Source organism: Myotis lucifugus, unplaced genomic scaffold (assembly GCF_000147115.1).
Source record: "Myotis lucifugus unplaced genomic scaffold, Myoluc2.0 scaffold_161, whole genome shotgun sequence".
Classification (NCBI taxonomy): domain Eukaryota; kingdom Metazoa; phylum Chordata; class Mammalia; order Chiroptera; family Vespertilionidae; genus Myotis; species Myotis lucifugus.
Window position 1 is genome coordinate 2,285,535 of NW_005871209.1, and position 21,397 is coordinate 2,306,931.

The following is a 21,397-nucleotide window of genomic DNA, read 5'->3' on the forward strand; positions in this document are numbered from 1 at the left end:
TGTCATGCCCTTTTTCTTGAAACACTTTGAAATTTGGCTTTGAGGTCACCATCTCTCCTTTCTTCTCCAATCTCACTGGTTACTCTTTTTCAATATCCTTTGCTGTTTTGTTCTCATCTCCTTCTACCTCTAGATATTGAGCACTCAGCTCTAAGACTTCTTCTCCATCTACACTGATTGCCTAAATGCTCTCATCCAGGCCCATGGCTGGAAATAGCGCATATGCCCTGATAACTCGCAAGTTTTATCTCCACCCCAAACCACTCGCCTGAATTCCTACTTGGCATATCCATTTCAAAATGAATATGGCCACACTCCTCATTTTAACCCTTAAGCCATCTTCTCCTACAGTTTTCTGCATAATGGTTAAAGAGTAGTAATGTCCTGCCAGTGTCTCAGGTCAAAAATGCTGGAATTGCTCTTATCTACTCTCTAACTCTCACTTCACAAGTCATCAGCAATTCTTGTTGGCTCTATCTTCAAAGTCTATGCAGAATCCAACCACTGATCACCACCTCTACCACCATCCTAGTCCAAGCTACTATCTCTTCTTGCTCAGACTATTACAATCATCGAAAACTGGTTTATTTGCTTTTTCCTTTGCTTCCCTATAGTTTATTTTTAACAAAGAAGCCAGAGTGATTTTTTAATAGAAATCTGGTTATGTCCAGTGTTTAAAACTTTCCAATGGCTCCTGTTTCATCCAAAATGAAATCCAAAGTCCTTAGGATAGCCTACAACACCGGTTCCCAAACCTTAGCTGCATCGAAATGAGAATCCCCTGGAGTCTCATTAGAATACCCTTTGCTGAGCTCCACCCCAGAGCTTTGATTCAGGAAGCCTGGGTGGGGCCAATAATTTGCATTTTTAACAAGTTTCCAGGACATGCTGAGGCTGCTGGTCTGGGGACACGCTTTGAGAACCAATGGCCTACAATACCCTACATAAATCCATCATTTCTCTGAACTCATCCCTCATTACTTCCCACCTTCTTGTCTCTGGTCCAGGCCTCTGACCTTTTAAGCCTTCCAGCATCTCCAACCTCAGAAACTTTTTTTTTTCTGTTCCCACTGTCTGGAGCAGTCCTCTCCTAGATGTTCTCCTGGCCACTCCTTATCATAAACCCTTTTAATAAGGCCTTTTCTGATTACACCATGTAAAATACCAAACTTGCCTCACCCTACCTTGTATTGCTTTATTTTTCTCCATAGAACTTATCACCATCTGTTCTTTATATGTTTATTTGATTGTTTATTGTTTGTCTCCTCCCTCTAGAATTTAAGCTCCATGTAGACACAGACTTGCTATACTTATTTCAGTATTAACACCAGAGCCTGAAATGGTATTTGGCACATAGGTGCTCCTTAAGTATTTGTGAATGAGAATTAGACATTCACTCCAGACTATTCCCACATCTGTTTCCTGGCTACATAGGTGGAAAGACTAATCAAATTTATCATGTGAATCTAAGCAAGTCACTTCAATGTTGCATACTCATCATTGTATGATAAAATCACCTTAATGGCTTAATCATGCAAAAACAAAAATGCCATCGACTCAGTGACCAGCACAGGAAGCTTCCAGTTCCCCGTTCTGTTTTATCCACATTCCTGAGCTTGTGTGCACAGAGACCCACTTAAGGTGGCTGAAAATAGAGTCCTTCTACTTCGTTGGCACCTGCTTCCTATAGCTGTAAGTCCATCTGTTCCTATAAAGAATCATCTCTGAGCTTTATTTCCTTAAATTATTTTTTCCTCTCTCATTCTCTATTACTTCTTTTTACTCTCCCCAAAGAGTCACCTATTTTTGCACAACTAATATTTATTCACTTTCTCCCTTACCAAGAGTGGCTCCAACGTAATTCAAATATCCATCCTCCCCAAATGACTCAGTGTAAATCGTGATTAGGAATCCAATTAGCATGATTCTGTGTCCTTGGCTAATAACTGTTTTAGGCATGTGCATATCACCCAGAGTCTGCTGGAAACTTCAGGAAAAGATAACTTCCTAAGAGAGATGTAGAAGATCCTTCTACTGCTGGCTGGCATGTTGAGTGTCAACCTATGAACCAGGAGGTCACAGTTCAATTCCCAGTCAAAGCACATGTCCGGGTGGCAGGCTCAATCCCAGTGTAGGGTGTGCAGGAGGCAGCTGATCAATGATTGTCTCTCATCATTGATGTTTCTCTCTCCCTCTCCTTTCCTCTCTGAAATCAATAAAAATATATTTTAAAAGGATCCTTCTACTATCAAACATTGTTGGATCTTCATCTAATGTTTGGAACTACAGCAATCATTTTGTAGCCCTGAGGGAACAAAACTAGAGAAAGCTGAGATGAGAAGAACCTGGATTCTTAATAAATCAATGAGCTAATGCACTAACAGCATTAGAGCTGCCCTGTCTCCAGATGTCTTGGTGTATAGGATAACCGAACTGTCTTATTGTTAAGACAGTTGGCTTTGGGGTTGGGAGTCATTACTTGCATCCTTCCTGATACAGAGGGCTGTGCTCAATAGTAACGTTATAACAGCCTATTTACACAAATAATTTGTTTACAAAACAAGCTCCATATCACATGTATAACTTTGCATCCTGGAATAGCTTTTTCCAACCACCATAAACTGCTTCCTCAGAAGGGCATCTCATGCTGAGTTACCCAAGTTAAATTTCATGCAGGCCCCAGTCTCTTTGAGATAAAAAGAAAACAAGACAGACTTCTGCTTCCTGGGTGTGGCCCATGGATGGAAATAACTACAGGTTTTATTACATAGAATCACCAAAAGCAGTAACCATTGCTTATTATTATTATAAGATGAGATCTAGAGGACAAAATTTATCTTGAACTTTATAGCACCTTTTCATACAATCAGCTCAGTAGAACCTCAATAGGCTCTCACAGATAAAAATGAAACAGCTATATGACATTTAAAAGAACCCCTACAGATAGGCAGAATTTCAATCATTGTGATATTTTTAAGTTTCAGACATTCTGAAATCTCTGAATCAAAAGCATTTAATATAACTATTAAATATCCCAATGACACTCAAACATTTATTCTCTCACAAAGTATTTGCATCCCTGGGGTGTTTTTTTTTCTTTTTTAAATTAACTTTTAGAAGTTGACTCTCTACCTAAACTGCCTTGTTCTCCCTATATCACTGCTGCAATCTAGTTAAAATAATAAAAAATTTCATGTATTTTTGTCAGCTCCAGCTCCAGTCTTGTTTTGGCAAAGGCTAGGCATGTCTTCTAGAATTCGGCTGATAATCCTTACTCAGGAAACCTCCAGATGGACATCTCAGAGATGCTGCTTCAGTTTTTTGCTTTCAATTTGGACATGCCATGTACAACCTCACTGATGTATGAAACATCAGTACAAAATGTAGAAAAGGTAGTTTGCGTTTTGCCTGCGTATACCCTTTTTATGATGAGCTGAGATATTTTTCCAAAGGCAAAAATTTTCCTAAAGAAATGCTATAAAAAAATAAAAACTTAAACTAGAGTAATTTAAACAAAAACTTTGCATTCAGATTTTTACAGATTCCTTAATAAAAAAAATAAGGGGATGCTGTGAAGTCTCTGAGAAAGATAAAAAGTCTAACTAGAATGGAAATTTTGAGAAGGCCTGGGGATGACCAAATTACATGGTGGTGCATAATTGAAGGTTTAATCATTATGGGTCAGATTGTCAAAGATGCCCCTTCCCTGAATCCAGTATTCATCATTATCATAATTTCACAAGAATAATAAGTAAATCATTAAGTGGATTTTCCAAATGTGTTAGATGGATATTCCAAGAAACATAGGAATAATAATGTAAAAATGTTGCCTTCACAAGATTTCATTATATTATGAATATCTAGTTCAGTAAATATTTTGAGAACATGGACTCATGAGGGTATTTTTTCTTTTCCTTTTGTATTTCTTATAGTTTTTCACTTAAAAATCTAGAAATTCATATGCATACTTTGTCCATAGTAGAACAAAAACACAGTGAATTCCTTTGTAAAATAATGAAAATAAATAGTCCTGATTTTTTTTCTTCTATGGGGAGGCATAGTTTCCTTTTGTTGGGAGTTCATCTAGTGATTTATAGGTCAGTCAAATCTGACTGATCTAGATTTATATCCTGGCTCTATTACCTACTCAATCTATGATGTTGGGCAAATCTGTTAACATGTGGGAGGAAGAATGTGGCTATAGCTCCCCATACTCACCTCATCATATAGCTCTTCACACTGGATTATAGTTGCCTGGATACTTATCTGTTTCTGCCATGAAGTTATGAGTTTCTGGGAGAAGGAGAAATGTCTTTTTCTCGAAGTGGTTCTCAACCTTCCTAATGCCGCGACCCTTTAATACAGTTCCTCATGTTGTGGTGACCCCCAATTTCATTGTTACAAATTGAACATAATTAAAGCATAGTGATTAATCACAAAAACAATATGTAATTATATATGTGTTTTCCGATGGTCTTAGGCGACCCCTGTGAAAGGGTCATTCGACCCCCAGTGGGGTTGCGACCCACAGGTTGGGAACCGCTGCTTTAGAGCAAGGGTTCTCCAACTTGGCTGCACAGGATAATAACCTGGGGAGTTTTTCAAGCTCCCAGTGCCTAAGCTTAATTGGTTCTCAACCTGTGGGCCGCGACCCCTGAAAATACATCCTGCATATCAGATATTTACATTATGATTCATAACAGTAGCAAAATTACAGTTATGAAGTAGCAACGAAAATAATTTTATGGTTGGAGGTCACCACAACATGAGGAACTGGAACTGTATTAAAGGGTCGCGGCATTAGGAAGGTTGAGAACCACTGAAACAATTACCTGTGAGGGTGAACTAAGACATCTTCCTTAAGTTTCCCAGGTCATTCTCCTAATATGAACCACGGCTGACAACCACTGCTTTTGAGGATTAGCTCAGTACCTGGCACACAGGAGGCATGTTAAATAGAATGAATAGGTAAATTTAGTCAATAAATGAGTGAAAGATGTCACAAACCACATTGTAATATTTACCTATCCATCTTTCCCCACCCAGGCTGTGAGCTCATAGAGAGCATCTCAAAGGTGTATTTGTTTTCTATCTGTATTTCCTAACATGGTATCTTATTCACCTTTATATCCCTTGGTATATATTAAGAGTCCAATGTTTGGTCAAAGAAGAGTAACATGAAATAAGGAGGAAAAAGTTTCCTTGGTCAATTTAAAAAATTGTTTAAAGTACAAGAAGAGCCCTAGCTGGTTTGGCTCAGTGGATAGAGCATCAGACTGTGGACTGAAAGGTCCCAGGTTCGATTTCGGTCAAGGGAACGTGCCTGGGTTGTGGGCTCAATCCCCAGTTGGGGGTGTGCAGGAGGCAGCCAATCAATGATTCTCTCTCATCACTGATGTTTCTATCTCTCTCTCCCTCTCCCTTCCTCTCTGAAATCAACAAAAATATATAAAAACAAATAAAAAAGTAAAGTACAAGGAGATAGTAAGAAAAGAATAGATTATGCTCAAGTGTTTACAGTGGAAGAATAGAACAAAGAGTTCTGCTTTCATATGTACTGGGTTAACACCATAAATACAGCACCATGTACTGAATAGTCGGTACACAACAGGCAATTTGGTCTTGACTTAGTACTCAGAGAAAACCAAGAAGCAAGTGGGACAATCCATCCGTTGTGCCCTTTGTCTGGTCTTCCTTAGGCTCTCCTGGAAGAGCTGAGCACATCATAAAGGGAGGACAGTGTCACAGCTCACAAACACTCATGTAAACAATGCATTATTCATTGGATCATCCTTTCTTATCAAGTGTTTTGAGTAGCCAGTAATGCCTGATTCCAGTTTCAGTGAATGCTTGCTCTTATATTCCCCCAACAGTGTGAATTAGAAGAGGTTTGCTTGCTCCTCTGGTCTAAAGAAGACTGGAATGTTCCTGAACTCTTAAAGACACAGCCAGAGACTCTCATTTTTTGAGGATGAAATGTTCACTGAATTTATCCCGCAAGCCTCTTTCTTCAGCATAGAAAAGACTTTGAAAGTGTAGGTGTGTTTATTTTTCTTATTTATTTATATGTGTTGGAAAATTCATGCCCATTAAATATCTTTTTTTAAATATATATATATTGATTTCAGAGAGAGGAAGGGAGAGGGAGAGAAATAGAAACATCAGTGATGAGAGAGAATCATTGATTGGGCCCATTAAATATCTTGAGAGAGGTATGATGACATTTAAAAGAAAATTTTCACAGGAAGTTGTGTATGCGAGTGAATATCAATTGGTATAAAAGCAAAATATAAATTAAAATAAATAAGTATATAAAATAAAGCCCAAAACATACAATTAGCCAATTATTTGAATGATGATGATTTCACAGATAACTACATATATGGTATAAATGTAGACTGGTATAGCCATTTAAGAAAATAATGTGACAGTTTTCAGTCAAATTAAGTATTTGAAAACCTTATGGTACAGGTCCACCTGGATATCTGGAGACAGATAGATACATAGATACAAAGATTCATCGATACAAAGATTCATAGATAGATAGGAGAAACTATCAAATAAGCTCTTCAGGAAACATGTAATCAGTATTATTTATTTTATTGTAGCATTATTTGAGACTTAGAAGCTCTCTGAGTATTCATAACTGGGGAAATTTAGGAGCAACACAAGAGATGTAAACATAATAATAAAGGTAGATAGCAAAGACATAATATTTAGTGAAAAAAATTCTAATAGCATGATATTATGATAAGATGATCCTCGCTGACCCACACAATTGTATAATTCCTTCCAATTGACTCTTTTTTTAAAAAAATATATTTTATTGATTTTTTACAGAGAAGAAGGGAGAGGGATAGAGAGTTAGAAACATCGATGAGAGAGATCGATCAGCTGCCTCCTGCACACCCCCCAGTGGGGATGTGCCGGCAACCAAGGTACATGCCCTTGACCGGAATCAAACCTGGGACCCTTGAGTCCGCAGGCAGACGCTCTATCCACTGAGCCAAATCGGTTCAGCCCAATTGACTCTTGGTGGGACCTGTGCATATGAAGGGATATTAGTTTTTATGATTATCCTATATAATAAAAACCTAATATGCTAAGTGTCTGGTCATCTGGTCAGCCATTCAACCAATCAAAGTGTAATATGCTAATAATATGCTAAAGCCGCTCAACCACTCACTATGACGTGCACTGACCACCAGGGGGCAGACAGTCGACCGGTCAACCAATCACTATGATGTGCACTGACCACCAGGGGGCAGATGCTCCAACTGGTAAGTTAGTTTGCTGCTGGGGTCCGGCCAATCAGGACTGAGCAAGATGGGCTGGACATGCCCTGGAGCCCTCCCACGGTCCCTCCCCAGCTGGCCAACCTCCCGCATCCCTCCCTGGCCCCAATCATGCACCAGTGGGGTCCCTTGGCCTGGCCTGAGCCCTCTCACAATCCGGGTTAAGGGACCCCCCTACCCCACTGGGCTTCTAGTCCTATATAATAAAAGCCCAGCGACCGAACGGCAGAACAACCAGAATGACTGGTCAATCAGTCACTATGACGCGCACTGACTACCAGAGGGCAGACACTCAATGCAGGAGCAGGGATCAAGCCTAAGCCAGTAGGTGGACATCCCCTGAGGAGTCCCGGACTGCGAAAGGGCATAGGCGAGCTGAGGGACCCCCACCCCTCAGTGCCGGAATTTTGTGCACCAGGCCTCTAGTCTTATATAACAAAGGTATAGGGATTGTGTTGATATAATTAAGGTCCCTAATCAATCGGTTTTCATTAAATAAGAGAGAAATAAGTCTAAGTAGGTATGGCCCAGTAATCAGAGATTGATACCTTTAACACTATAGCTCCAAATAGGAGTGTCCATGAAAGACAATGGTGAAGGGAAATCCTAATAAAAAGAAATGAGAGGGGCCCAGCCAGTGTTGCTCAGTGGTTGAGTGTGGATCCATGAACCAGGAGGTCATGGTTCAATTCCTGGTCAGGGCACATGCCCGGGTTGCTGGCTCCATCCCTGGTGGGGAGCATGCAGGAGGCAGTCGGTTGATGATTCTCTCTCATCATTGATGTTTCTATCTCTCTCACACTATCCCTTCCTCTCTCTGAAATCAATAAGAACATATTTTTTAAAAATAAAGAAATAAATGAGAGTGGTATATTTGCTGCTTTTGTCAGAACTGGATATAACCAGAGATATGGATTTGACTCATAGGCAGTGGCCAATCGTTTGGTTTGATGGTCAAGGACAAAGTAAGACTACGACAAAGTAAGGGCAATGTATATAAACGGGTGATTTACAGAAATAGAAACCTCTTTCTCAGCCACTCAGGTGCTTGCTGAATGAATGTACAAAGTGGCCATGAATGAATGTACAAAGTGGCCATGACAGCGTAAGTAGAGGCTAGGCTTTGGTTCAACAACATCTCTGACCTGATATTGCCATTTCAGAATGCACAAACTGCCAACCACAAGCTCCAGTGCTCAACACCCCAAATGGCACCATTCCCTGAGTATACCAGCCAGCTACTCTGTGGTACCTGGATTACACCAGACCCCTTCCTTCATGGATGTGGCAGCAATTTGTTCTAACTGTAATGTTCATGTGTTTTAGAAATGGATTTCCTTTGTCTTTATTCAGTGCTTCTGCCAGAACCACCATTGTGAACTTATAGAAAGTCTTAATTCACCATAGTCAGTGCAAAAGTGTTAACTTTCAGCCCTGGCCAGTGTGGCTCAGTTGGTTGAGCATTATTCCATGCTCCAAAAGGTTGCACGTTTAATTCCCAGTCAGGGTACAGGATCAGCTTACGGGTTTGATTCCCAATGGTTGGGGTGCTGTGTGTGGAAGGCAACCAAGCAATGGTTCTCTCTCATATCAATGTTTCTCTCTCTCCCTTCCTTTCTTTCTAAAATTAATAAAAACATATATTTTTAATTGTTAAGTATCACACATTACTTTTGACCAAAAAAACCTAACACAACAAAAGAAGTACAATAATGACCTCATATCCATGGAATTCACTGGTCTTACCACAATTCCCCATCACTTAGATATAGCTGATCTAACAAAATAGTGGAATGATCTATGAAGAATCATTACCACACCAATCAAGGACATCCTGAAAGTTTGGAGCTATGTCTTATAAAATGTCATCATATGCTTTAAATATGTGACCAACACATGGTGCTGTTTCTCCCATGGCCAGAATACAGGGATCTAGAAATCTATGTCACTATTCCAGCTGGTAACCCCCTGACAGAAGTTTTTCTTTGCATCCCCACAACTTTGTGCTCTGTTGGTTTAGAGGTCTTACTTCCCATGGAAGGAATGTTTGTTCTAGTAGGCATAATTGTTCCATTGAACTGAGAGTTCACACAGACACTTGTCCACTTTGGGTTTCTCAGGCCATTGAGCCAATAGGCAAGGAATGGGATTACTCTACTGACTAGGATGACTGATCCTGACTAACAAAAAGAAATAGGGCTGTTGATAAATAATGCAGGCAGTTAAAACAGGGGACTCATTGGGATGGCTCTTAGAACTTCCATTTTCACAAATAAGAATTAATGGAAAACTAATTGTATTTTTAAAAAGGAAGAACCACTAAGTATTAAAACCTTTCATAAATGGAAGTGTGGGTCTTTTGGCCAAGAAAAGAACTAGCTGAAGTGCTGGCTGAAAGTCAAAGAAACATGGAATGGATTGTGGAAAAAGAAAGTTACAAATAACAACAATAGTTCTAGAAACATTGACTAGTATGTTTTCTTCCTTGATTATTAAATGTACTAGAAGCCTGGTGCACAAAATTCATACACGGATAGGGTCCCTAGGCCTGGCCGGCAATCAGGGCCGAACTATGGGGCAACCGGTGAGGCGACTGGGGGGACTCCCACTGGCACCCACCTTGGCCGACTTGTCGCCGCCGCCAGCTCGCCGGTCCTGGCCCCCCACTGCCCCCGCTGGTCGCCTCCCTCTGAGAGGCAACCAGCAGGGCAATTAGGGGACCCCCACTGGCATCCCCCTTGGCTGGTCTGGAGCCTGTGGGCTGGGGGCAGCTTCTGTGTTGAGTGTCTGGCCCCTGGGGGTCAGTGCGCTTCATAGCGACTAGTCATTTTGCCCGTCATTCCACTGTTCAGTTGATTTGCATATTAGACTTTTATTATATAGGATTTCTATTTCTCTTTTACTACTATTTTATATAATGAGTGTTGGTATTAGTTAAATTTATAACTTAGTGTTTAAGTAACTGAAATACAGGAGTAATTAGTTGTGCATCATGGAAACAATACCTATTGGAAAACTGGGTCTCCTTTGGAGGGGAGGGAGAATCTTGTGAAGGATAGTTGCAACTTACTAGGCAGAAGCATAAAGTTCTTGTATAAAAGTTCTGTTCTGTGTAGAAGAATATTATGTTATTATCCTTTAACTCCAAATTTCATCTTCTAGACCCTGCTTTGGAAAACTAGCGCTGAGACTCCAGACTATTTTGTCAGCTGAATCCTTATTAAAATCTGTCATAAAGGGGTCCTAGAGGGAGCCTGCAAGACAGGGAGAGGGCAGAGGTACTTGCTCCTTTTTATTTGCTTGTTCTTCCTGTCAGTGTCACGTAAGCACAGGTACTTGACCTTGGCAGCAGCATTGTGTTTCAACCTCCAACTGTTTTTGGCACCTGAAGCAGCCTCATCAGCTCCCCCTGCCCTCAGAAGCACCAGCAACAGCTGCCAATGCCTCCCAAGGTCTGAGTCTCAACTCTTCAAGACCATTCCTCTGATTCTAGGTATTAGTACTAATTGAGTAGCACTCCCTCTTCAGAAGTCTGAGTCCCAGCTCCCTGGGACTCCTCTTCTTAACATCAAAGTTTTAATCACGCAATCTTTTCTATTTGTTCCATTAGCCCTATTATTTGCTGCAATTACCTCTATTTTTCTTTATGCTTTAACTTTTGTATTTTCAGCTGGGTAATCAACTCCTTATGTTAAATTTTCTCTGTTGAAATACCAAGTGTGTTTTTGTTTTTACCTACTGGAACTTGGTTGATACACACATGACAGAGAACTATGCAGCAATTAGAAGCAACAGATGAGATGTACACATAGCAACATAAATATATACTAAATACATAGTACTGAGTGAAAAATCAAGAGACACACAAGATATTCAACACTATGTAATTTAAATAAATTAAAAATAATTCCTTTAGAAAAGCAATATGCATTTTAAGAATACATACAAACATATTAGAATGGTGACAGAGACAGAAATTGACATGATATCTATATTATAAAAGGCCAATGGCCGTAACGCCGTAACAACCAAACGACCGGTCACCAGGAGGTGCATTGATGGGTCTCACAGCGCGGTGGGTCTGGGTCCCACCAGCGCAGCGGGTCTGGGTCTTGCTCGATTTCACGCGCTGAACCTCTAGTATAAGAATAAAGGAAGAGGAAGAAAAGGAAGGGAGGGAGGGAAGAAGGAATGATTGAGAAGGGTTTTGCATGAACCAATGATGATAATGTGCCATGAACTGAGAGGTATGATTAACTCAACCCTTTGCCCTTAAGAATATGAGAAACATATTCTTGGCTGTTTCAAATTCAAGTGACAGAACTCAAACTAACTTCAGGGCAAGAGAAGTGATTTCTTGGCTTACAAAACAAAACCAAAAAAAAAAATTTAAAAAAAAATCCAAAGGTAGACTTTAGGCACATCTAAATTTAAGGGCTCAATTATATCATCTTTTATTACTCAGCCTTTTGTTTTTCTTTGTATTGATTTATCTTAAGCATATTCTCTGTACAACAGAACTCCTAGATAATGAAGGCTTATACCTTAATATATGTGGTAATCAGAAGTTTAACTTGTTTTTCTTATCATTCTGGCCAAAATTATGAGGCTAAAATTCATTGGCCCTGATTGGCCTGCTTAGGTTCGGTGCACTTCCCGAACCAATCACTATGGGATGCAAATACTTTTGTTGGCCTATCTTGGTCATTTTCCCCAGAGAGTAGGGTCAGATTCATGGAACCTGTTACTAGAAGTAAATTCTTCTATACAATAAAAATCTCATTAAAACATTTCCAACATTGCTCAATTACTAATAAAAAATTCTACAGTGATACTGTTTTCCAGTAGAAATGTTACATCCGGGTAGACTACAGAGGTAAAGCTGGTCCTTAAAGAGAGGCCATGTGGCTATATTTTCGGAGTGCCACAAATTCCTTGCCTAAAATATCTTCCCCATCTGCCAACCACAGTCTAAAATTCCAATTTGAGATTCATTGTTTTAGGCCTATGATATGGACCCTCTAAGCTGCTTTGGAAAACATATAAATGCCACTTAGCATTTATCAGCATTTAATACCTTGGTATCTATAGATTATCTTATCGGATTGATGACAACAAGGAAGGAAACAGTGAGGAGTCCCTTAGGGGAAAGATTCTAAGCGGGTTAAAATGTCACAAAGGGCAGACTAGGAACCTGTGTGGTCAGGGCGATAGGAAAAAGTGAGAAGGATGGCAGTTGATAGGACACTTGAGATACAACCTATGCGATTCACAATTCCTCTTGGTAACAGCAGTACACACAACACCACTTAATTACATCTTAGAATGGGCATCCTGTGAGAGGATGTAAGAGAATCTAATCCCTTCCCCTAACAAGACAAGTTTCATTTTGGAAGCACGGCTGTAGAACAGCATTTGTCCTGGGGTTTGCAGGGAGAAGGAAGATTGTTTAAATAGAAGGTAGTCACCTGGAAGAACCTGTGACTCTAAGAACTCGCTTGAAATACTTCCAGCTTCTAATCATCTAATAGTTAAAGAAGAATATCCCTAAGACCTTTGTCAACCTTTTTTAATGACATGAAAGTGCATGTCATTAGCTTTTTTTCAGCTAATGCAAAACAGAGATAGAGCTATACCCCAAACTAGTTTCCCATATGTCCTTCTTCATAGTGTCCCAATTTTGTACTCTTTTTACGTTTCCTATCTCACCAGGCCTCATCTTCCTAAAATTAATTATAGCAGTACGTAACAAGAAAATCTTTCAAACCCTTTAGTAAGTAGATAGAGAGAGAGAGAAGAAGGAAGGAAGGAAGGAAGGAAGGAAGGAAGGAAGGAAGGAAGGAAGGCAGGAAGGAAGGGAGGGAGGGAAGGAGGGAAGAGAGGAGGGAGGAAAGGAGTGGTGAGGGGAGCAGAGGAAGGAAGGGAGAAAGAAACTCATTAAACTATTAGCAGTGGTTATCTATGGGAAGGAGAAGGGGATGAAGATGAAGGTAGTAAAAAAGAAAAAAAATTCTATGTATTTTATCGTTGCTTGATTTTATTTACAGTGTTCATAGAATTTAGAATTTAGTAAAATTTTGTACTTGATTGATTCTACAACTAAAATGACATTTGTTCTCACATTTGCGATTAAAGTTGAGGGAGACTGTGGCCTAGATAAATGCTGACTACATGGATTTAAAGTGTATTCTACAAATGTTGCTGCTGACTGAATTAAGCTTAAAAATAATGTTCAAATGATATAAGGCCAAGGTGGATACAAAATGCAAAATACCCCAATTCTTCTTACATCTACTTTTTTCCTTTTTCAAAAGGAATGAACTGCTGTTCTTGCGAGTGTCATAAAGATACAGGTCGGTTATGCTGCTCCCCTGCATGAGTTTCCGTTGGTAATAAATGGTTTTCTGAGAGGTTGAGTTAAAGCTCTTATGTAAATAGAGAGAGGCTTACATAATGCTCTTTAAACCAGAACTTTGAAGACAATCTGCAGTAGGCATGTGAAATCTGTCGGTGCTGCAAATGACATCTGAAAACTAACAGAAAACCCTCCAAGATGTGATTTAAGAAAACAGGAAGAATAAATACCCACGGTGCAAGCTTTTGATCATTTAACCAAACCCCAACCATGTCCAAACAGCCAGTACATAAGAGGTGTGTCTTGGGCTTACAGTAATGCTACTAACCAACGCAGCCCTGAGTACCGTTCACTGCACATTTCTATGTAAAATTCTCCAGGGGCTGGAGCCAGGCCTTCGGCCGGTTCCCTCCCCGTAGGGTTAGTGCATCATCTCATGGAAGAAGCTAAACTAGTATTGATTTTCCAATTTCTAAAAGGAGTAACCATTTCGAGCAAAGGCACGCTGGGGGCGTGGGGGTGGGGTGTCCTTGTAAACACCGTCTCACCCACAGCGCGGCGGACGAGCGAGCTGGGGGGAGCCCGCGCGGCTTTTTCTGACCAAGTCGTGGGGCTGCGCAGCAGGTCCTGCCACCGCGGCCAGGGCGGTGCAGCTCTGCGGAGCCGCTAGAAGAGACCTTTCTCCGCCCGGAGAGCGGCTTCTGTCTCCTCCCGGAAGGCGGGACGGACCGGCTACCCATTTGCCCTTCAGCGCGCCTCCTCCCCGCAGAACTGCCCTCCCTCGCCCACCCACCCGCTGGGGCCGAGTGGGGAAGGGCGGGAGCCAGGGCGGGGTTTCCAAAGTCGCCAAACTTTCCAGAAGCCCCGGCCTCCAGCTGACTCCGCGCAGGCGCCCCTCCTGGCCCCAGAGTCCAGCCCCGCTCCCCGCCCCGCGGTCCACCCGCCAGCGAAACGGAGCGGAAACTTGCCAGCCCCCGCGGAGGGGTGGGCCAACTTTCCCAACGGCCCTGAGATGCGATTTCACTGGGGATCGCAGTTCTCTCCGCACCTGCGTCTGAGCGCACGGTGGGCAGCGCGCTGGAGGCCCGCGGCTGGAGGGACCTGCCAGGCTCCGGGATTTGGGGAACCTCTCCGCGCCCTGCCCGCGGGCGCCCCCGCCCCCGCCCCCACCCTTTTCCGCCGCCACTCCCCCTCCTCGCCCCCTCCCCCCTGTTCTTGACCGCACAGGGGAAGGGGAACCCGCTGAAAGAGCCCCTCCTCTGCTCGCAGCTGCTACTTCTCTAACACCCCCTTTCCCCGCCACTTACACACGATTTACGACCGCGTGGACTTCGCGCTCACGCCTGTCTGCCCTTTCCCCAGAAGTCTGCAAGTGGCTGAATGGAAACACTGACACGTAAAAACTCTATTCTGAGTGATTTAGCATCTGCCGCCTGGAGGTTTTAATCTCGCCAGGCTCATCCCGCCGGTGCCCGGGGCAGCTGTCCGCCAGGTCCCCCGCGCTCTTTGCTGTCCCTCGGGAAGGTGGGGCCGGGAGGGGAACGTGAGAGGTCTGGGGCCACCCGGAGTATCCCCGAGGAAACTCCGAATCCTAATCCCAGGAACTGAAGTCCTCGTGCATTCATTGTTTCCAAAGCCAATGCACAGGGCAGCTTTCTTTGGAGTTCTGGGACCCCCAAGTCGTGTCTTAGGAACAGAGAGAACGGACGCGCCACTACCGACCATCTGTCCAGGGAGTTGGGGCTGAGGCCGGAGGGGGGTACTGTTCGACCTAATCCTGCCCCTTTCCTGCCCCCTTTCATCAGCAACAAGTTTTCAAATGTGAGAGACCCCCCCCCGCCCCCGCCCCCGCCCCCCTCTCCCACACACACACACACTCCTCGCCCTGTGGCCACCAAGTGTTCACCCCAGACAGGGTCAGACAGAGGCTACATCGGCCTCGCCGGGCAGCGTGGGCGCCTGGTGTGAGAGGACAGACAAACCTCTTACAACCTCTTCACGAAGGAAATGAGGGCTCTTGTCTTTGGTTGTTCCTTCCCTAAGAAAACTTTTTTTTCTTTTCCAAACACAACATGGAGAATCACTTGCACCCTTGCTCTTCTAGCTTAGACATTTCTACTCCCAAAGGGTCCATCGTGCGTTTGGACTGGACTTTCCTCCCTCCCGTCCCCGCTCGGGTCTTCCTGCCTTGTTTTCATGGCCTGAGACACTGACTGGTGGCCCTACCTTCTTGGGGCAGCTGCAACAGGTCCCTCTAATGCTTCAGGTCTACTTGGACCGCCCACCATGCTCTCTGCTCTCCAGCTACCAGTCAGTAGGAAGTAGAGAATGAGCTTAATTCTCTATAATAAAACCTCCAACCTGAGGGCTCTTCACGCTGAAGAGCCAATGGAAGAAGAAAAGGAAAGCAGTGGACATGGTGGCTAGACACCCCCAAACTCTGACCTCAGACAAGAAAAACCCTCAACAACTGCCCCTCCCCATCTTGCATTGTATTCCTGAAACCTGGAAATGAAAATGGAAATGATTTGATGTATGAGGAGAAGTTATCTAATTAGGGCGTAAGAAATTTAATCTTTCCAGCATGCAGGTCATATAATTAATGTTAATTTAACGCTCAAATTCTCAGTCATTAATTTTTATTCTCTTAAATGCAGTTTGGCAGGGGCCCCTGATCCATGGCAATGGATTTTACTGGATGTGAGAGCACACTTGGTCTTAGGAGTGACTCACCGCAGACTTCCCATCCCAATAACAAGATCACATCATGTATGCATTATTAAGCCTTGTAATTGAACGGTCCATAGTTTGCATATCAGACTATTAAAATAATATGTTTTGCTTTTCTCCGAACACGTATTGTTCAAGCCTCTGCGAATATGTGGCAATTCAGGTAATTATCACCAAATTACTGCAAATGTTCTCTTCATTAACATGATTTCTTTCAAGCATTTTTTAAAAATGTGAATATTATTACGTTAAGGAAATTCTTACAAAGTTATGTGAACTTTTTTTAAGGGACTTGTCATTGGGAAGGAAAGGAAATATTTGAATGGAGGAAGAGAAATGCTTTTCAATATGAATTTCAAATGGCTTTCTCTAGTCAAATAAGCTTTCTCTAGTTTTTTCAGGCAGCTTCTAGGCAAGAAAGAGAGAAAGACAGAGAAGAAGAGAGGATGGGGGAGGGGGAGAAAAAATTTAAAAGTCGCAGGAGAGTAAGAAAGAATTAATTTTTTAAATTCCCTACTATCCGGTCCTTTTTTGGTATAGATAAGTTGTCCCCACAAATAAAATTCTAACTTTTTACCTGACCTAGAGTAAACTAATATTCCCCTTTATAAAAGTACCAACTCAAAATTTTCTAAAGCTAACAGCTCTCAATTGACCAAATATTGCTGTTTCCTTCCAGTTATTCTGAGCCATACAGTTGGAGAAATTATAAGCTGTAAAGAGCCTTTATTGTAAGCTTCCCTTCACACACTGTTTTCAAAGTTGAATAGCAAGACTTAAAAAAAAAACACTACTGCAAAATAAGAGTCTCTTTTAAATGTGAGAAATTTGCATCTGCACTTCTTTCTAGCAAAAGTTCCTTTGAGTGATATTTAAACTCTAACAAACAGGTCATTCTGCCGCTGGTATTCTCCCTCCTCCCGGGTCCAGAGTGGGCGGCGCTCGCAGGTCGCCGTCCTCGACGGCGCTTCCTACGCCCAAATCCTGCCACCAGCCCCACCGAGAGGGGCTTTCACCCACGGGGCAAGTGTCAGGCGTTTGAGAAGGTTGTGAGATTTTTCCCTAAATAAAAGATAAAATACGCTAGGAAAAGTGAAGTGTGGGCCCGGAAGCGAATGGGCGAATGTGGGGAGGGAGGGAGAGAGAGAGAGAGAGAGAGAGAGAGAGAGAGAGAGAGAGAGTTGTGGCTGGTGCATTCGGCCCACTCCAGCAGTAACCGGCTTGGCCTTTCTCTGCGTGGCTGGACCCCTTCCCCTTGCTCGGTGCCGGGACCCTCTGGGCCCCTTCCTACAGCCCGCAGTCAGCTGTCCGGGGAAGAGGTGCCAGGCCCCGGCAGGCACTTTTATTTTGGCTGAGAGGAGGGAACACTGCTCCCAGGCCCGAGGGAGGCGAACTGAGCCCTTCTGTTTGGATTTCCCTCCTTGCTATAGCAACCAGCAGCGTCGGGACAAAAATGCGCCCTTCCTGGACAATGGCCCGGCCTCCCGCTTCTCGCCCTCCGTCTTCCTCCCCCGGAACGCAGCCAGGACCTGCCTAGAAGCTGAGTGGCTCAGTGGCCGGGAACGGCTCCACCCCCACCCCGCTGCGTTCCCTGGCTGTCCCCCGGGAGGTCAGGCCGGGGCGCGGGACGCGGCCGCCGCTTCTCCTACCCGGCTGATCCCCCACGTAGGCCGAGGCCGGGACACAGAACCTCCTGACGGAGCTCAGGGGCTCCCACCGAGGAGTTCTCCGCGGGATTGTGTGAGTGGTTGCGTGGCCCTGAGTGTCACAAATCCCAGCTTTTTTCAGGGTTGAAAAATTATTAGTATAATGCACAAAGCAAACTACCCCCCCCCCCCAGACACAAACACCTTCATGTAAATATAAGCATCCTAAACCAAGGTCCTAGGCATGATCTCTGACTTTCTTTCACTCTCCCAAGGTTAATTAAGTTCCCTTCCAGGAACTGAGCTCCGAGCCTATTCATTATTCTCTCCCTCTGACCTAGGGCATTAATGTGATCAGGCCTGTGACTGGGCCGAGTCCTCTTTTCCTGCTTTGCATTTAATGCTGGGACCCAGCTGCCCTAGATTACCCTCGAAAAATCGCAGGAAAGACAAGAGGAGTGAGGTGTTCTCTTTGCTTCATCCTGCCTAAGGCTTCCTCTTTCTGCATCTTCTTTCGGACAATGTCAGCCTCTGCATTCTCAGGATCCATATTCTGGAAATCTGTCTTTAAAAAATAATCATCTCTAATTTCATTCAGTCCAAAGGTGCCTACAATGACAGTTCCAACACTCAGAGACCTTAGCAGACGTCCTGGCCCACAGCTATTACCTCTGTGGTTAACTGCTCTCAAGAAAAATTTTGCCCGGTGCATCACCCTCCCCGCCCCCCTCCCCCCTCCCCCCGCCCCCCCCCCGTTGCTGTCCCCAAGACCCCCTTAACAACGCAACTGTTAAGTGCACTCCTACACTTTAGAAGAGATTTACATTCGCGTGCTCTGTGCAGCCATAATAAGAAATCCGAAGTTCAACCTCCACCAAATGCAACCTGAGTCCCCAGCGATGGAAACCCAGTCCTAGCTCTTAGACCCCGGACCAAAGAAATAGCTGAGGCCGTCCTTCCCCAGCGCGTCTGTGAGCTGATATTTGCTGCCGCTCTGGCCCCTGGCCTTCGACTTCTTAGATTGCTCCCGAAGATAAGAGAGGGAAAGGACCGCGGCAGAAGCTTCCTCTTAGTGCATCTCCCAAAGCTTTAGAGCTAAGGTGGTTTCGTTGAAATCACTTTAATTTATAAGAGTTGTCCTTTCCTCCTGGTGGCCACCCACCCACCTGCTTTAGGAGGGGATAGGGAAATTGGGGTGGGGAGGGACACCTTCATTGTTAGGAAGTCACTTAACTGTTACTACTTTGAAAACGAATTTTCAGGAAGGGAACTAGGACCCACCAATCGCTGTGAGTTCTTTTCCTGATATTTCAGTATAAACAACTATATTAACTCCAAATAGAATTTATCTTGCACATTGATGAATTATGTCCTTTATGCTTTCTTCCCTGGAAGGCCTCACTACTCAAAATTTACCAGGTTTCCTTTCATAAATTTCTCAAAAGAATCCCTGAAACAGCTAGACTGTCTGGGTGATATGGTTTTAGAAATCTTCTTGCCTTGCCTGCCTATAAAATATTCACCTTTGGACTACAAATGGGGGTCATTTTTAATAATGAGATTCAGAACTGGAATAAAAACAGAAAGAAATTACTATCCACGAATTCAAGTAATTTTATTTTAAATAGTCAACTTACAACATTACATCTCACTGGTTGACACAGTAGTCAAGATAAAATATAATCATTTGTATGTGATGCATGGACAAACAGAAGTGCCAAGCATATGAAGAATGAGAGTTTCAACTTCCAGAAAACTTTTCCTTCTTCAAGACCACTTATAACATGGAGACAGATGCACATTTGGAAACTTGTAAAATGTATGAATAGATAGTAACATATAAACCTATATGGGATATTTTTTAAATTTAGGATACACTGTGCTGTTACATAGTTAAAGATGTTAATTTCTGTCCTTTTTAACAGTAAATGTTGATTGTGTTTCTCAAAAGAACTGGCAACTTGGAAAAGCATTTTTCATGCTTATAAATGCATCCCAAGCCTGCAGTTCTTGAAGCTTTAAGGAGGTTTCTATTAAAGCAGCCAGCTGCCTCTTTGTGTGCCCTGGCTGTTTAAAGCTGCAGCTCTGAAGTGGGAGCCTCAGTTTGACGTTCTGTAGGCCCTTAGCAAAGACGTTCCATTCAAATATGGGGGAGCTCTCCACAAAATCAGACAGCTTCTGGAGCCAGCAGGGGAGAAGAAAGATGGAAATGGATGACTGGGACAAGGCAGAAGATGGAGGAGAATGAGAGGGAGGAGAAGGGATTCAAACAGGGTGGATACATTTAAAAGAAAGCACCAGAAGGCAGTTTTACCTGTGTATACCAGTAGTCACCTCCTAAGAAAATTTCCTTTGTTTCTCTATTTCTATTATCGCAGGAATACATAAATAATAAATAAAGATCTATCAAGTGAATATCATCTCACCTCTATTTTAATAACTGTTCTGTCAGCTCAATGTGTGGTGGTTTTTCTGTCAAATCCTAGGATATAGGAATAAATAAATGACATTTTACATATGGTGTGAGTGTGTTTGCTAGATGAACGAGTTAATAAATTAGAGTTCAAGTTGGAGTGTGCAAATGGGTCCCATTACGGCTACTCAGGTGAGGTAACGTTAGGGGCCTTGGGTGAGGATGCTGGGGGTTACTGATACAGGCCCGCCTCATTCTGAGGTGTGACAATGTGGGATAAATACGGGTCTTTTGGGTTAAACTCGGATTAGCTGAGTTCTTTCCTCTCCAAGCGAGCAGGAGGGAGTTCTCACCATTTCCTCAGGCGAGTCCAAGTCAGGATACGGACTGAGTAGAGAAAGTCCACTCCCAGGGAAAGGGAAGGGACTGGCACTCTTGCCAAGATCTCCTCTCAGGTGCCCCGAGCCAGTACTTGAGGAAGGGGCCCAGGGGACCCCGCAGTCTGCTCCCGAGGCAGCGAGGCCCGCAGGAACCGCCTGCTCATCCATTGTCCTAGAGAGAGTGGCCTCGGGGAGCTGTGCTGGATTGAGGGAGACATGGAGACACCTTGTCAGTTCAAAGCGTTTTAGGGTTGTTTGAAATCCTCTCCACGTCAGCGTAAGCGGCCTCTGTATTTGTACAGCTGCTTTGAACGGTGAAAGGGAATGAGCTAAATCAAAACCTGGAGGTGTCTCTCTGAGACACCTTCAACGTTCTTTATGCGTTTGGGAAAAAAGCAGGCGGACCAGCGGATTCTGCCCTGGCTGGGTCAGACGCAAAGAAAGGCGCCGGCGCTGGAGCTGGGGGCGGAGGGAGGGCCACGGACGGAGAGCCCCCTCTGGAGGTAAACCTCGATTGCCAGGTTTCGAGCCCAGGAGACAGCGAGCGAGCAGACTGAGCGAGCTACTCAGTACCGCGT

At 43.5% G+C, this 21,397-nt stretch overlaps 1 protein-coding gene across 1 annotated transcript in view; it reads left to right on the forward strand.

Moving 5' to 3' along the window:
* The window catches only part of POU3F2 (POU class 3 homeobox 2), a 79,244-nt gene that overhangs the window by 54,113 nt on the left and 3,734 nt on the right, over window positions 1–21,397 (forward strand). Inside the window, exon 2 of the mRNA XM_014461819.2 lies at window positions 17,271–17,416. Within this exon, the coding sequence (XP_014317305.2) occupies window positions 17,271–17,416 (146 nt within the window). The remainder of the gene's footprint in view (window positions 1–17,270; window positions 17,417–21,397) is intronic.